The 17,588-nt window shown below is 34.2% G+C and overlaps 2 protein-coding genes across 3 annotated transcripts in view; one reads left to right on the top strand and one right to left on the bottom strand.

Moving 5' to 3' along the window:
* Positions 1–16,377, bottom strand: part of LOC142351528 (sodium/potassium-transporting ATPase subunit beta-3-like) — a 37,912-nt gene extending 21,535 nt beyond the window's left edge. The window contains exons 1-3 of one of the 2 annotated variants that reach the window (XM_075403599.1): positions 16,016–16,377; positions 7,535–7,675; positions 6,372–6,479 (exon numbers count right to left, since the gene is read on the bottom strand). In XM_075403599.1, the coding sequence (XP_075259714.1) occupies positions 6,372–6,479; positions 7,535–7,675; positions 16,016–16,136 (370 nt within the window). In that variant the 5' untranslated portion in view covers positions 16,137–16,377. The remainder of the gene's footprint in view (positions 1–6,371; positions 6,480–7,534; positions 7,676–16,015) is intronic. The other variant, XM_075403600.1, reaches the window with a different exon arrangement.
* The window catches only part of LOC142351527 (uncharacterized), a 60,829-nt gene that overhangs the window by 15,153 nt on the left and 28,088 nt on the right, over positions 1–17,588 (top strand). The window lies entirely within an intron of this gene.

Here is a 17,588-nt window from a genome sequence, read left to right as displayed (position 1 = left end):
TTGAAATTAAAGCAAAACTAAAAACAAAATTGGACTGCTCAGTATTATAATGATTCCTTTTCCGTAGAACTCACGGTGACAAAATGTGCCTCTAATTAGGCAAAACCATGTGAAAGTGGATAACTAACGAAATAAAGTGGAACCGAAACTAAAGAACATCAATTAAAAAATTTGAAACAGATTGAGGATGATCAAATTTGACTCTCATTGACTTGGAACTTGTTTTTGGAACTTGTTGAGGATGATCAAATTTGACTCTCATTGACTTGGATGATCAAATTTGACTCTCATTGACTTGGAACTTGTTTTTGGAACTTGTTACAAGAACAAGTTCTTGGAACTTGTTCTTGGAACTTGTTATATATATATATATATATATATATATATATATATATATATTTATATATATATATATATATATAAATATATATATATATATATATATATATATCGAAACCTTTATGTGCACCTAATTATCAATCTACCCTCTATTTAATATTCATATCATACATATCATAACTATGGTTATGACTTCTTATTATTCACGTATAAATATGTTCCCGCTAGTCTACTAAATTAATTCATAGTTTGTTCACAGTATTTTATTATAAGTAATCATAATCTCGATTATCAATCTGAATTCACGTTGTTTCTGTAAACGCTCTTAATTTACTCAGGTCAAACTCTACCTTGGATTTGCACAGCGATTCCATTAAGCAAATTTAGTAAAACACACTTATTTACGGATTCGCTTCGCGATTCCTGTATAATTTTGAGATAGTGTATTCGCGACACTACTCTAACTCTGTTCGCTAAACTTAAATATAACATGGCGCTGCCAGCAATAAAAGACAGCGGCATATCTCCACTCGGAATTCAACCCTTCTGGGAAAAGGCAACCCCAGAGCCCCCACTTCGATGGGAGTATTGGAGGACGCAACTAAAACTTGCACTTCTTGCTCGCGAAGGAATTGAAGTAGATCTTCTATTAGCCAATCCTCCAGAGAATGTTATTCTGCTTCCTGAACCGGCTTATGAAGATGCAGTCGAAAACCCGACAGCACAATCAGAACGAGATCGACGCACCCGTAACGAACAGGCAAATACAGCGTGGAAGAATCATTCTCAACGCATTGAAGCGGTAGGCATATTATGCGGAGATAAACCGTGGAAACTCTGTGATCGAAAAGCATCTCCATTGATGTACTTGAAACTGGGTACGGAAGGGTGACGAGTATTTAATTCGAAAAACTCGACTGTTAATGTAGATGAAATTTCAACAAAAAATTTTTGGGATGTTTTGAATATAACTTTCATTCGAATTCATAACATAACTTTTGACCGATATCTCTTTCTTACACGGAAACAGCAAAAGGGAGAACCGATTGAGAAATGCTATGGTCATCTGAAAGAACTTTCGGAGAATTGTGATCTAGGAGAAAAAGGGGATACTATTATCAGAGATGTTTTCATCGCAAACATGCAAAATGAAGATATTCAAAACGGTAGAACCCGACAAAGCATTAGCAATAGCAATCAACATCAAAATGGGTACCCTCAATCAACTCAAAATGAACGCAAACAAAACTGAGCTCAACTCAACCGTTAATCAAGTAAAACGGATGCGCATCACGAATGCTACTTCCTTTTCCATTATGAACACCACCGCACGGAAAAAGCCCACAACTTGCCATTTCTGTGGAATCAAGTAAAACGGATGCGCATCGCAAATGCTACTCCCTTTTCCACTATGAACACCACCGCGGGTTAATAATGTAGAAAAAGATGACCAAACTGAGGACGTCAATCAAATTTCGGCTGATTTTGACCCCGATTTGGAATCAAACTACTCATCAGATATTGTGTAGCTGCAATATCTTCGACAGACTTCGCAACTTCTGTGGAAGCGATCAATCTTCCTGTAGTGCTTGGAAATACAGCAACGAATGTCTTGGTGGATTCGGGTAGCGTATGCACAATAATAAATGAATCATTGGCAAATTCAATCGTTTACCAAGACTCAAACTCGAAGTTGATACAGGAGGCGAATCCCAAACAATTGAAAACTTTCTCTAACGAGCCTATTCATACGCTAGGCATTCTTCAAACTTCAATTCAAAGCAACAATTGGTACGCGAATCCAATAAAAATTCATGTAGTGACGGATGGTCACCTTCCACTGTTGGGTAGAGATTTGTTTCCTGCTCTCAGACTCTCAATTCAACAATCAGATAATCAAACAACAATCAATCAGGTAGAACAAGAATACTGTCCAATCAAAAAACAGATTGCAATCGATTTTCCTGATCTAATCTCCAGAATTAGTAAGTCCAAAGTACATATAGTTCGTTCAAAATTTCATAGAAACTATAGCCCATCACATCAAAAAGGTCATCGTGTTCCTATCAATCTGTTAGACAAGGTATCTGACGATTTGAAGAAACTTTTAGAACAAGGACATATTGAAAAACTACAAGAATGCTCTGATAAAAACTTTATTTCTCCTATCGTAATTACAAATAAGAAGGACAAATCCGTAAAGTTAGCTCTTGATTCGAAAGTTCTGAACAAAGCAATACACAAAAATAGGTATCAAATGCCAGATATAGATAGCCTTATCGATTCGATTTCACAACACCTTAATGACTCTAATCATGGAGAACATGTTTATTTTTCGACGATTGACTTAAAATACGCATATAGTCAATTAAAATTGCACCCGGATACCGTACGTCATTGTAATTTCAATATCATTTGTGGCGACGCAACGGGTACGTATCGTTTTAAAACGGGATTTTATGGTCTTACGGATATGCCGGCAGAGTTTCAAAAGGCGATGGATTACACACTGGTTGGTTTGTCTAACACATACTGTTTTCTTGATGATATAATTGTGGTTAGCAAAGGTAATAAGGAATCGCACCTCAAATACGTTTACAAATGCCTGCAGAAACTCAAAGCTGATAATCTCAGAATTTATTTAAGCAAATGTCACTTCGCAAAACATCAGATAAATTGGCTTGGTTTCACATTTTCACAAAGTGGTGTTAAACCTATAGAGTCTAAAACAGCAGCAATTGCAGAAATCAAAGCTCCTAAAACATTGAAACAATTACGATCATTCCTAGGTAGCGTTCATTATTTAAGTAAATTTATTCCTAATCTTGCCAAAATATGCCACCCTCTTCGGCCTTTATTAAAGAGAAAGTGAAAAATTTATATGGAATGAAAATCACCAAACACATTTCGAGAATATCAAAACTGCCATTGCAAACGCTACAGAAAATACTCATTTTAACCCGACACTAGAAACGCGAATCAAATGCGACGCATCTCGCCAAGGTTTAGGCGCTGCGCTTGAGCAATTAGATTGTGAAAGGTGGAAAACGGTGGCTTTTGCATCTCGTTTTCTTAATAGCAATGAAGAACGTTATAGTATAAATGAACTAGAATTGCTTGGTGAGATTTGGGCCATTGAATATTTTAAATATTATCTATTTGGTAAGAATTTAAAACCTATTGTACCAAAATCTAAATGGCATCCACACAAAGCTTGTCAAGAACCTAATGAAGAAATACAAATTGATTTCGGGGGTCCGATAATTAACGATAAACATATTCATTTCTTAACATGTATCGATCGTTATTCCAAGTATCCGACAGCTAGAATATTTGACAATGCTAATGGGGTAAATGTAGTAAAATTCCTCCGTGACTACGCATAAAATCATGGAATCCCGCGAACAATACGTTTAGACCAAGCAACTTGTCTCGTAGGTAAACAAGTTACGAACTACTGTAATGAAAATAATATTAACATTCTCGACGCTCCGTTCGGTGATCATAGAGCTATTGCATTGGTGGAGCGAATGATTCAAACAATAAAAAGACGTTTATCTTGTATGAAAGCTGAAAATAAAGATACATTCTCAACGTCCAAAGCGATTAAACAAATAGTTTCTGATTTACGGTTAACAAAGCAGAAAACGACAAAGATAGCACCGTTTGAAAGAGAGCAAGACAACTAGCAGGTCTCTATGAGGTCCTTAAACCAGGATCATTTGTGACGAAGTCATCGCCAACAACAACCATTATTAACGAGCCAGGACGACCCCCAGTAAAAGTTCGTGACAGTGACCTTGCAAAATTTGGAACGAAAGCCGAAAGATCTACGAACCTATGGAAATATGCGCAACGACGCCCCGCACCATATGAACAAACAACAGAAACCAAAATTGCAAAGCACCGTAACGATCTGAAGAAAAAAAAGGGGCGAAATAAAGATCCGCCACCGACAACGTGATACTACATCTGTAGTCTCATCAGTAAATTCAAATGTTTCACATGCTTTGACAGTGCGTAAACCAGTCAAGCCACAACTTAAACGTCGTCGCAACACTAATCCAAATGAATCGAACGAGAACGCAACGACTTCAGATTAAACATTAATTTCAATTGTACCGGCTCCACCTGCACCTACCCCACAGGCTCCACAGACATCATCCATACCCCCTATTTCTGAAGACCAAACTGAAGGCCGTAAACGAAAACGACCCGTTCTACGGTTTTACTGAAGCGGATATCTCTCCAACCAGTTCCTTGGCTTCTACAAGCTCAGCGAAACCAAAGAAACGCAAAACCAAGAAAGACAAGAAAGGCCTCACAACCAAAAATTCCGTAGTTGCACTTATTCAAGATGCAGAGCAGTCAAGAATTCCATCACCACCCCAACCTGATCTGCAATTAGGACAGACTTCACCACCTGATTCCCGAATCAGATATTATGAATATGAGCAGGAACTTGAAATGTCAGTGTGGGACGCTGAAAATGAAATCTAGTGAGAAATTTAAACTTTGCAAACTTTGATAAACTACAGCATCATAATTCATTTATGCATTTGCCTTGCGTTTCCAATTTTCATTGTGTACATCAAACGTAATTTATTTCATTTGCTGTTTAATTTCAATATATAATTTGTTCATGTATTCGCTCCACGAATCCACTTCGTTATGTACGTGCAATTTATTTTCTTTCTCTCATTTTGTTCATCTACATGCTATAATTTTACAATGTACTCGCTCTGCAAATCCAATCTTATTTGGATTTTCTAATTTATTGTGTGGTAATTGCCATTCCAATTTCTCAATACAATAATCACCTACATATGCTTTGCATATATAGATAAACTTTAATCTTGTTGTTCATTAAACTTAACATTTGCAACACCTTTCCATTCTACTTTTTGTTGTATTCAACCAATTTAGTACTTCTTTGTGTTGATTTTAAAAATGTAAATGCATTTATCAATCAACCCTCTATTTAATATTCATATCATACATATCATAACTAAGGTTATGACTTCTTATTATTCACGTATAAATATGTTCCCGCTAGTCTACTAAATTATTTCATAGTTTGTACACAGTATTTTATTATAAGTAATTATAATCTCGATTATCAATCTGAATTCAAGTTGTTTCTGTAAACGCTCTTAATTTACTCAAGTCAAACTCTACCTTGGATTTGCACCGCGATTCCATTAAGCAAATTTAGTAAAACACACTTATTTACGGATTCGCTTCGCGATTCCTGTATAATTTTGAGATAGTGTATTCGCGACACTACTCTAACTCTGTTCGCTAAACTTAAATATAACAATCTCCTTCAGTTTTCTACAACTGACCCGTAAAAATTCATTCAATGTTTTGCGGACCGCATTTCCACAACAATTCAAAGAGCACTCTACATTAAAACTAAGCAACAATTAAGAGCTATTGTGATGTAAATTGAAGATTAGGAGGAAGAACAAAATTGACTTTTTATTGTAGACGCCAATCTGGTCAAGGGAAGGGTTTGGTCAAATAACTTTTGGGGAAATCTTACTATCTTTGCGCTAATTTTTCAAAAACTGTAGTAAAAAAATAAGAGCTTAATATGATGTCCAAAAGCTATGAAGTATTTCGTTACTTAAATAGTGGCAATTTTTTTAAGTCATGCAGATAATAACAGTCTCAAAACTTGTATAAGAAATGATTTTGATAATAGCTTTTTCAACCGTTTGTAAGTTTGCACGAATACTATCCTGAAATTAACCCGTTAATATTTTATCCAGCAATGATTCGGAAGTAAATATTAATGGTTCCAAGTGGAGAAGGTTAGAATACTGCTGCGTTTCGAAACGAAATTACTTCTGCTAATCTCTTGATAGCTTCACTCTAAGAGTACTACATCAACATATTGACATATACATAAGAATGATCACATTAGAAGAATGCATCAGGTTACAGTCAATGTGAATGTAAATTGATGGGGTAATGGGTTTACATTGCAGCTGTTAGTTGCTACACAAATGATCAGTTAGTTTACTCACTGGAGAGGAACGCCTCCACCTCCTCAAAATATGAGTCAACATTCTCCATCTTGAAGATTTTCTGCTTGTCTCGACCGACTACTTCGGGCTTGGGAATCAAGTGTACTCCTGAAAAATATGTATACGTTCCATTCATTTTTTTCTGAAACATTTAGAACCCCACTTTTATAGTGTTTTCTGTGTATCTGATATTAGAACATGACTCATTGTTTTTTTTGCATTCTAGAGGACCTCAACCTGTCGTTGGACATTGTTTCTTTTTGGAGGCTCTTGTTCGTTGACTGTTACATACTTGATGCTCTTTCTTATAAAATTACTGTAACGCTGGACGAGTAAGTTCATTTCAATTCAATGCAGAATCAATCGCCAAGTCCATATCAGTACTGGGAAAATTATTTTCTCATTATTATTATTTTTGTTTCCCAGTACGTTGCAAGTCTAAATTCATATTTCAATACCCGTATATCGACGACTGCGTGACTCAAGACGTCATTGAGAAACATTTTCATCAATGACAACCAATCTTAACTGAAAAGAAGTTCAACAAAATGTATTTTAAACTGAAAAAAATTGAGTTTTGTAAATTTCGTTTATTTATTCAGAGTTAAACAGTTCACAATGATTTAGCGTACGGTTGAGGTCTCTGACTAAATTAACCTTTAGCCAGAACAGATCTTGTTTGAGCGAACACCTTTGTTTCTGAGCTCAAATTCGCAAGATACGGTCTTAAGGCCGGATCTTGCGAGATCGAGTGCAGAAACAATAGAAAATGCGCAAAATTCTGGATTATTGTGTCGCACGCATGACAATGTTATTATTTAGTTCATTTCCGTCTCGAACAGTTAGCTAATGAAGTGTGCAAAATCTGAAAGTCATTCATTTTAAGCACAAGGAACCCAGGTTGAGGTATCTCAACCGAAGTGACATCTAATCAGACCATCTTCGGGCGCACCGAAGTCCCGGGAATGGCCTGGAACTTTCGGTCTGGCATGGTTTGATCAAAGGGCACGATATATAGTCAAAGGTTTGTGACCACAATAGTCAGAACAGAGGTCACTTTGGTCCAAGACGGTTGACCTGAACTTGGGAAATCCTGGCGGCCAAGGTCTCATGAAACCATTCAAAGTTAGTTATAACATGTAGCATATGATTGTAATAGTGACCTGGTCCCCTATGGGTGAGATAGTCAGTGTAGAGAGGTCCACTTTGAATGTCTGGCAGTCTCAGTTGGACTAGATAGAGGAGACCAACCCAGAATGCAGCCAGAGCAGCGTATAACACTATGAAGAAGATCGTAATCTCAACTGAAAGGCATCAAAATATTGTCAACTGTAGTTGCTCCTCATATAATACATCATATGATTAACCATTCCTTTCCTAACGGTTAATTACATATATCAAGAAATAGAAATAGAAATAGTTAATTCAATTGGAGTGAATTGGACAACATTTCAAAAAATCATATCCAATTACAATCCATCTAGGAAACAAAATGAGCATACTTGCTCTTCAAGTCTGTGCACATATACGCAAAGAAGTAACAAACCCAAAAAAAATTGATGTCACCTTGCTAAAGCGTATTAAAAGTTAGTAATACAGGGTAAAAACATCCCTATTAACTTTAATTTAAAAATCACTTATTTTAGATATATGTGCTTTCACTTGCTGAAAACTAAAGTTTTCAATATTTTCGGGCAAGAAGTTCAATTGTTTTAGACAATTGTATGTTTTATTCAGCAAGTTAGCTAATGACTTTTTGTTTTTTGTAGTTTTTGAAATTGGTGGGGGAAATAGACCTCTTAAACCCCATCTCGTTTGTTTTTTAATGATTGCTAGACTTTGCGGAATTATGTTTTGTAGCGGAGACTCGCATTTTGTTTGTTTGAAAAGATCTTTAACGAGTTCAATCACGTAAAGTTCGTTTACAGTATGTATCTTGTTATCAGTTAGTATAAAACCTAAGGATTCATATTTTTTCCTGAAAAAAAAATTGCTCGAATGATTTTTTGTTGAACTCTAAGAATTTTTTCTTACTTTTTTGCTTATGTATCCATAGACTAATAGACCATAAGTTATGATCGATTTGACAAAATAGTTAAAAAACATTAGAAGACACTTTTTTGGAAAAAAATGTCATACCCGATACATTAGTCCGCAAAATTTGTTAAGCTTTTAAACGACAAAATCAACGTGTTCAAGGAATATTAAATTCTTACCAATGTAGATTCTTAAAGACTTACAAGATATTCTGTAATCCAGAACATTGTCCTTGATTTTTACTTTTTCTTTTGTGGGTTTGCCGAAATTTATAGATACACATTGTTTATAATTAATAGTTAATTTGTTAGTAATACACCAGTTGGAAACGTTTTCAACATCCATTTGTAGAGGCAAATTATTGTCATTACTGGCATTAACAAGAAAAGTATCATCTGCGAACATATGTAAAATGTTTTCATTACGAACTGCGAGGAGATCAATGATATACAAAATGAACAAAAAAGGGCCAAGAACAGAGTCCTGAGGTACGCCACAAACTATTTGCTTTTCTGTTGGTTTCTGCATCCTGCACTTAAAAACTGGTTGAGCCCCGTGAACTACCTCTTTAATAGCTCTAAAATTGGACCACTGAAGCCATATCTTTCTAGTTTTAGTAACAATATTTTATGATCTTTTGCATCGAAAGCTTTGCTTAAGTCAATAAAAGTAGCTTGCCCTGTTGATTTGTTACGACTCAAATATACTCCATTATGTTGGCAACTGCATGCAAAAATGACTTTTTAGATCTAAATCCAAACTGATTATTCGCTAGCAATTATGTTGTACACAAAATTTTATCATCCTCTTCAGTAAGATCTTCTCCAGAATTTTACTTATTGTACTCAGTGAACTGTTAGGTCTGTAAGTACCAGGGTCAGTCTTATCTCTTTTTTATAGGGGTATCACTTTGACTATTTTTAATCAATCTGGGATAAAAACGACCAGCAAACAATAATTGTTGGCCCTTGCAAGATGACATTCAAAAATGGGAAAACAACAATTCAAAATTTCAATTGAGATTCCATCATGATCAGTACTTTTCTTGTTTTTCAGTCTGTTCAAGCTTTTGTAACCTCTGATTTTATTTTTTGATGAAGTATAATCGTTTTTTTTATTGCGGACTTTACAGCTGCTTTTCTTGTTATTATATTTTGCCAATAATTTTGGACCTATTGAAACGAAGTAATCGTTCAAATTATCAGGATTTGGTAAATCGATTGCATTGTATTTTTTTTGCGAGTTTTCAGTGTCCTATAAACTATTTTTGTGTTCGGTTTTTCGCCTAGATTTTTGAAACAATTGTCTTTTTCCCATTTCTTTTCAATTAAGTCACCTTGTTCCTTAATTGTTTATATCTAGATTGGTTTTCAATAGTAGCCTGTGCTATCCGTTTTTGAAACAATTTGTCTCTCTTTACAATAGCGTTTTTGATTTCATTTGTAATCCAGCTTGCAGATTCAGGAGAAAGAGTTGTTTCAAAAGCCTCTTGAGCGCATTTTTTTTCAAAGTTTTGATAACTTTCTTGATCATTGTACTTAAATAGTCATTAACATTCAAACTCTCAGAATTTTTTTGACATTCTGGTCCAAGAAAAAAAGAAAACTCAGCTTTTTGTCTGTTTGGATTCTTTTCAAATTTTGCGTGAGTACCGATAACTGAAATCTCAATTGTTTAGGCCTGATATAAATAATCAGCAGTTAGTATAAAATGATCGCTTTTGTCGTCGATTGCTTTTCAGTTTTTATGTTAGTTTCTGTGATTATATGATCAAAACAACTCTTCCATATTTTGAAAACTTTTGTAAGCATTGAGTTTTGTATTTGGATATCAAATGATCTTAAAAGATTCTCATACTCCTTTGTACTTTTTTCTCTTTTTAAAATATCTACGTTTAAATCAACAAATACTAAATTTTCCTGTTTTAAAAATTTCAAAAAGTTTAAAAAGCTTTTCAGCTTTGGTTCAAAATCATTTAACCTCAAAGACGCAGGTTTATAAATGATACAAAAAAATTTGCAAACATTTCTCATCTTATTTCATTTGTAAAATTAAGCATTCAATTTCTTAGTGACCTGTATTGCATAGTAAAGACTATCTCTATTGTAAAACAGCTACTCCACAGATCGTCGCTCAGCGTTTTTTCTCAATTTTGACACTATTGTCTGATAACCTGGTAGATCATAGTCTTCAGGTTGGTCACTATCATGTCACAGTTAAAGCAATAGCATCTGGGTTTTTTTCTAATCTAACAACGTAAACTACGAGGTCAGCTTAATGAAATCTCGATGACTGAGTCTTTAAACCCACAAATTTTCGACTTTCGTTTTTAGTGTGACAATCAATGATGTATGCAGACTATAAAAAATTTTCTTCACTGCTCAGATTGGTTAAGAAGTTAGTGCATTCAACGTTAAAGTTTGTACTTTTTTACGGTGGAGACATTTTTGAAACAATAAATTGAATAATTTTTCAGTCAATGAGCATAACTCGTCCACCCTGTCCACTTGTTTTGTACCACAATGCTTTTGAATACTTCCTTGAGGTGATTGAAAAGCCACCTGCCGACTTCTTTCCGATGATGTTTTCCTATTTTCATAAGGTTCCATTGCCAACGTCTCTACTGTTTCCTCACCCCATTGTGTTTCGGTATTACCATTATTTTCCACATGAAAATGAACTTGATGTCGATTGTCAACTGGATACCAAGTTGTATTTTCGCTGTTACGAGAAGATTTGTTTTCTTCTCTTCAATAGAAACCGGATCAAAAAACGAATTGCGACTAAATCATACCGCATCGCGCTGATGATGATTAAAAACATAACTTTCTTGTTCTTCTAACTATGTATTTTCTTTTACATTTCCCGGGTAGGTAATGGCAGGCAGCAATATCATGAGTTTCAGTTGGAATTTGTACTGACCTGATTAACTCCATAATTTTGTGTACCAGCTAATCACCACCGTTCTCTACCCCAGGAAAGGTCAAACACATAAAAAATTAATAACGTTCCAATTTACTAACTCTCTTTGCATTCTCTTCTTTTCAGTTGGTCACATCGTCAACGCAGTTGGTTGACTTCTTCCTTATGGTGATTAATTTTTTTAATAAAATCCAGAAACAATGAAAGCATTGCATTTGTATTGTTAAGATCAATTGAGTTCATTTTCTCATACAGCGTATAGCTAATAATGCAGCTGAAATTTTATTACGTAAAGCAGTGAAAAAAAGCGACCGTTTGCTAGCTGTTCATTTTGTTTGTGGTAGCTGTTCATTCGTTTGTCCTAACGGTTATTTACATATTTCACTAAAAAATATTGATAGGAATAGAAGTACTAATAGTTAATTCAATTTGAGAGTATGGGACAGCATTTCAAAAAATCATTTCCAATTACAATCCAATTCGGACACAAAATGAGCATTATTGCTCTTCAAGTCAGTGGCCATATAAGCAAGAAAGTAACAAACCCAAAATAAAATTGATATCATCTTGCTGAAATGTATTAAAAATTAGTAATACAGGGTAAAAACATTGCTATTATATTAATGTAAAGCTCACTTATTTATGGTATATGTGCTTTCACTTGCTGAAAACCTAAATTCTGAATATTTACGGGAAATAAATTCAGTTATTTTAGCCAATTATATGTCTTCTTCAGCAAATTAACAGATGACTTTTTTTATAGTTTTTGACATTGGTGGGGGAAATTGTGATTGCTAGACTTTACGGAATAATTTACTGTAACGGAGATTCGGACTTTTTTTGTTTGAAAAGTTCTTTAACAAGATCAATCACGTAAACTTCATAAACAGCATGTATCTTGTTATCAGTTAGTGTAAAACCTATGGACTCATATTTTTTCCTGAAAAAAAAGCTCGAAGGATTTTTTGTTGGACCTTAACAATTTTTCGTAATTTTTTTTGCTTGTGTTTCTATAGACTAATAGACCATAAGTTATGATCGATTTGGCAAAAGAGTTATAAAACATTAAGAGACACTGTCTTGGATAAAAATGTCGTACCGATACATTAGTCCGCAAATTTTGTTAAAATTCTTAACACCAAAGTTAACATGATCACGGAATGTTAAGTTCTTATCAAAGTAGATTCTTAAAAATTCACAAAAATTTTTTGTATTCTAGAGCATTATCCTTGAGTTTTACTTTTTTTGGTTTTGCCAATTATTATAGCTTCTCATTCATCATAAATAATTGTTTGTTTGTTAGTAATAAACCAGTTGGAAAATTTTTCAGTATCCATTTGTAGAGGCGAAATATTTTCATTGCTGGCATTAACAACAATAGTATCAACTGTGAACATTACCAATGTGCTATCATTACAAACCGCTGGTAGATCACTGATATACAAAATGACCAAAAAGGTCCCAGAACAGAGCCTTGATTTACGCCACAGTCTATTTGCTTTTCTGTCACTTTTTGCATCCTGCACCTAAAAACTGGGTGCGCATGGTTAAATAACTCTTAATAGCTCTAACATTGGAACTCTGAAAAAATATCTGTCTGGATTTAGTAACCAGATTTCATAATCTATTGTATCGAAAGCTTTGCTTAAGTCAATAAAACTAGCTGGCCCTGTTGATTTGTTACGACTCGAATATACTCCGTTATGTTGGCAACTGCATGCCCAAATGACTTTTTAGATCTATATCCAAAATGATTATTCGCTAGCAATTATATTTTACACAAAAATTTTATCATCCTCTTCAGTAAGATCTTCTCCAGAATTTGTTAAAGTCAATAAAATTAGTTTGCCCTGTTCTTAGGTATGCTAAGTTCTCTGCATTACTCGCGACACTGCATTCAAATTGCGACTTAAAATTTCGGACTGCTGTCAAATTTTTTTAATATTGCTGCCTTTTTCCTAGTTCAAAGATCATTTTTGGCCGACAAATCATTGCAGGTTAGGCAGATGTGTTACTTGGCTAAACCCCAGAGACAAAACAAAATTTTGAACATTTTTACTGCGAAATCTTGAAGATGTTTTATTAAAAGTTTTTGCAAATTTTTGAAATATCAGTTTTTATTTGTTTTATATACTAACAAGGCTAGAAAACTGAAAGTTGCGTAGTCGAATCAAATTAAAGCCAGCCTCACTAAACCGTGATTAGCTACTGACGAAGGCAACCAATCGCCAGTCGTTTGAGAGCAATTCGCTCGACGTTAGTCGGTTATGTTCAATTAAATGTTGCCTATTATTTGAAAAAAATGCACTTCCTGTGATTTATTTTACCAATATGGTTTCCGTCTTCCACTCAACAGTAATTTTTCAGAAAACGTGTTGCACTATAAACCGAGAATCAAATAAAACAACCTTTTCTTCTATGGTGCTTGAGCGAAAGAATTGATTTGGCGACTGCGCTTCACAAACAAGTAGATCATACTAAAGGAAAATCAAGCAGTGATCTTAGAAGAGCATGACAAAGAAAATTTCATGCTACATTATATCGAAGCCAATTTTATTTGATATCTTTTGTCAACATTAGGAGTTTATATCAATTATAAGTATCATATGTGAATTAACACTAAGAATCAATCTCAAACAACTTCGATATCAGCAAAACAGCCTTCCTTACCAGCTATAAAAAATTTGAATAAAATGCTTTCTTCAGTTTTGCTTTCTTCAGATTCTTTGCTTTTTTTCGCAAATCAACCTGTTAATTATAAGAAATGTTTGACAAAAACTCTATGTGGTTAACAAATATCCCACGACATCTAGTTTACAATGTAAAAATAACGTTTCGGAGAACTGTACAGTCTGTCGAACTCCCTATCTACCACCAATCAACGTTGGTTTTTAACAAGAAACACCACGTAGATAGCAGCATAAAAGGAGCTGAAAAAACTATCAAAAATCAGTTGAAGCTTTCAAAATTTCAACCACTATTTCACACTCATAAATTTTGTCCTATTAAACTGACATAAAGTGCGCAGTGAAGCGTTATTCCATGCGAATTGAAATACATGTAATCGTGTCTTGATTCTGTTAATCATCTTAGATATGGTATTGCTTAAGTGATATCGATTTGTTGTGAAGAGAATTAATTTTGATATTCTCGAATTTTTTTTGGAGGGACAAAGTTCTTATGTAAGAGAAACTTTGTGCAAAACAGAGAGCTTGTTTCACTTCCTGGCTTTAACAAAGCCTAGCCTAGGTTCCACATTGTTGTTATTGAGACCAAGTAAAGACTGCAATTGAGTCATTAAAGCAAACAAAAAAAATCAATTTTTAATTTTTTTGCGTTTCCGCAAATTTGTTATTTAGTTAAACTGGGTAGTTAATATTGCATTTGAAAGGGAGACGGTACTTCGAGATAAATTAAAATTTTGGTTTGTAATTTGGGTTAATAACCAAAACTCAGGCAAAATTTGATTGTTTCAATTTGAATGATTTTGTAGTCTTAGCAAAACAAATTGATAAACAGCAAAACTGGAAGATTGCTTTTTGGGACTTATTGAGCACCAAGTAAAGCAACGATAATCTACAGTTTAGCGAAAAACACAGTTCACAAAATTTAACTGAGAAAGGTGATATCCGAAAAGATTTGAAAGCACTGGAACGAATTCGATTGTGTAAAATTTTCCATGTCTTTGCCGTTACAATTGATAACAGAAAAATCAGTCGCGTGAGAGTTCCTGCCTAAAAGAAAACCATCTTTTCCAATTTTTTCTTCATTTCGTGAAACCCTTTATACTGCTACCAATGTGAGATTAGTTAGATAACTGGCAAAATTAATTCCAAAATGGACAAATCTCAATAATTCGGTTCACGTTGATAAAATAAGACAATTTTTTAATGAATTGGAATGGCTCCTAATGATTAGATTTGATTTTACTCCCTTTTGTTATCAAAAAGAACTCTTTCGTAAAAACTATCCAGCGCAATATTTTTGCATAAACAAAATTATTTTATTGCAAGCGAGCCAAATAACTACTGAAATTATATTTCTCCAGAAGGGAGATTAGCTGACACAATTTTAAAAAAAAACTTGAATTTTCTGCTGAAAAATTTTTGGGGGATTTCTTGCACAATGAGGACGATACCCCTTAAAACATTTTTTTGAGGTAGGAAGACAAAAGTTGGACTTTAAAGTAATGGAGGTCTGCAGTGATTTAACCAAATGTGCTCTGATATCTAAGCGCGTGCATCTTTGAATCTATTTAGTCGTTTCTATAATGAAATGAAATTATGCAGTGGTTAGATATCGAAAACTGTTCTTGAACCATTTTTTTTTGTTTGGTGACGACTCAAGACGATGATTTGTTTGCTTTTCTTTGGAACCTTTACTATCAGATCTGTCTTTGTTCCAAGAAAATTAACAAATAAGGCCCGAAATTTGACTAAAAGGTGTATTTTTTTACTCGATACGTTACAAAAGTAGCAGCTAAGGCAAATTTACGATAACGTAAAAGTTAACTTTTACCTTAACTCAATTCAATGTAAAGTTAAGGTAACGTTCTCCTTAACTTTACCCTAACGTGGGTTTATCTGAACTCCGTTAAGGTGAATTTACCTTTGGTTTACTTAGTGCGGTACAACTCCTGCTCAACTAGTTAGTTACGCGCTAGTGGAGTTTATTGGCATACTTACTCCAACTCCTAGCTGTCCTCCCTGCAACCTCCTTCGTCTCTTTATTCCATAAAAACAGTCTAAATTGGGCTAATTTGCCCGCAAATCCAGATTGCTCCTGCTCATCCGATCCTTTGCCCATTCTGAAATCGCCCAACTTAAGCTGCTGTGCTTATTAATAACTAATTATAATAAGTTAGTTGTTAGATGTGTGGATTATAACCCGGCTGGTTATGTTGACCAATTACGATAGTAAAGATAGTTGAGTTAACTTAGTTTGAAGCATCTATGTAAGATTTGCTCACAAAACAAACAATTTGGCTAAGATAACAATTTCGCTCGAAGGCGAAAGAATTAAGACGAGTGAAACTTAATTTTGTCGTCAGACGTTCAAACTTGATTGTTCACTTAAATTTGTGCATTATATGATGAGATCTAAATGTAATGAGGTCAGGCAAAGACAGTTTGATCACGCAGTGATGCGTATGTTAGGTTCTGATGTTAACATGTTCTTTTGAAAAGGAACTTTTATTACAAACTTGAAATTTAAGAATTTTGCTGGCTTTAGTCAACAACTATACCTCCTAGAAAATAAAATTTGAATTTGCATACGAATAGGCCTCGAACGTTAATTTTTCGGAATGAACACTGAAACAAATCTTAGTCAAACAATCATGATTGTATGTTTTTTAGTAGTCATACAAAGATCCCAAAACAGCTGGATACGCCCAGAAAAGGACGGTGACAATCTTTCCGTTGTAACTTTTTTTCTCTTTTTGAGACATTTTAGCCCTAAAAAAGATTAGAAACTAAATGCTTTGATGACCGCAGAACTACATATGTCTCTCAAAATATAGACTGGGGGACAATTTTTCAGAATGATTACAAAATTTTCTATCAAAACTTTCAGAAAATCATATTTTTTGCTATTTCGCTTGTTGAGACCACGATATCCACAACTAGAGATTTTTCAACATAAACTGCTCTTTATAATGTTCTTCACCTGTAAAACTGTGCTAAATAAACCTTGTGCAGTTAGCTTAAAAACCTATTATTATGTGAAAAAAGGAAAACGATTATTATTGATTTTTTAGAGAAAACAAACGACAAAAGCTAAAATAATGTGAGAAACTCATAAAAAATGCAGTTCTTTCTGTTTTCTTTTACTTCGGAAATCATTCATTATTGTTCACAGTTATTGAAAATTGTGAATAATAATATTATGGAAACTGTACAACTACTCTTCTAAAATTATAATCTGTGAAATAGTTTGATTTCTTGAAAAATATCATTCAATATTTTTTGTACAAGTGACAAAATTCAAGCGGCCTTGGCGAACCGTTACAGCCTTGAGCACTGATGTAGTGACTTATTTGGAGGAAAAAAGCAATTGGGCGAAAAGGGTATGAGGATTGATATTTTGTTGCCTTCTCTTCTATAGTGTTGCCAATGTTATTGCAACTCTCAAGATGATTCAAAAAACCGCCAAAATTGCAACAAAAACTTGACTCTTTTGTCCAACAACGTGAAACTTAGACGTGCTCTTTTAACAAATGATTAGACTAGAGATATGTTTTAAAAAATAATTTTGGCG

This window comes from Convolutriloba macropyga, chromosome 13, assembly GCF_964194025.1.
Source record: "Convolutriloba macropyga chromosome 13, txConMacr16.3, whole genome shotgun sequence".
NCBI classification, from domain to species: domain Eukaryota; kingdom Metazoa; phylum Xenacoelomorpha; order Acoela; family Convolutidae; genus Convolutriloba; species Convolutriloba macropyga.
Note: the sequence above shows the minus strand (reverse complement) of the source record. Positions and strands in the feature narration are given on the sequence as shown.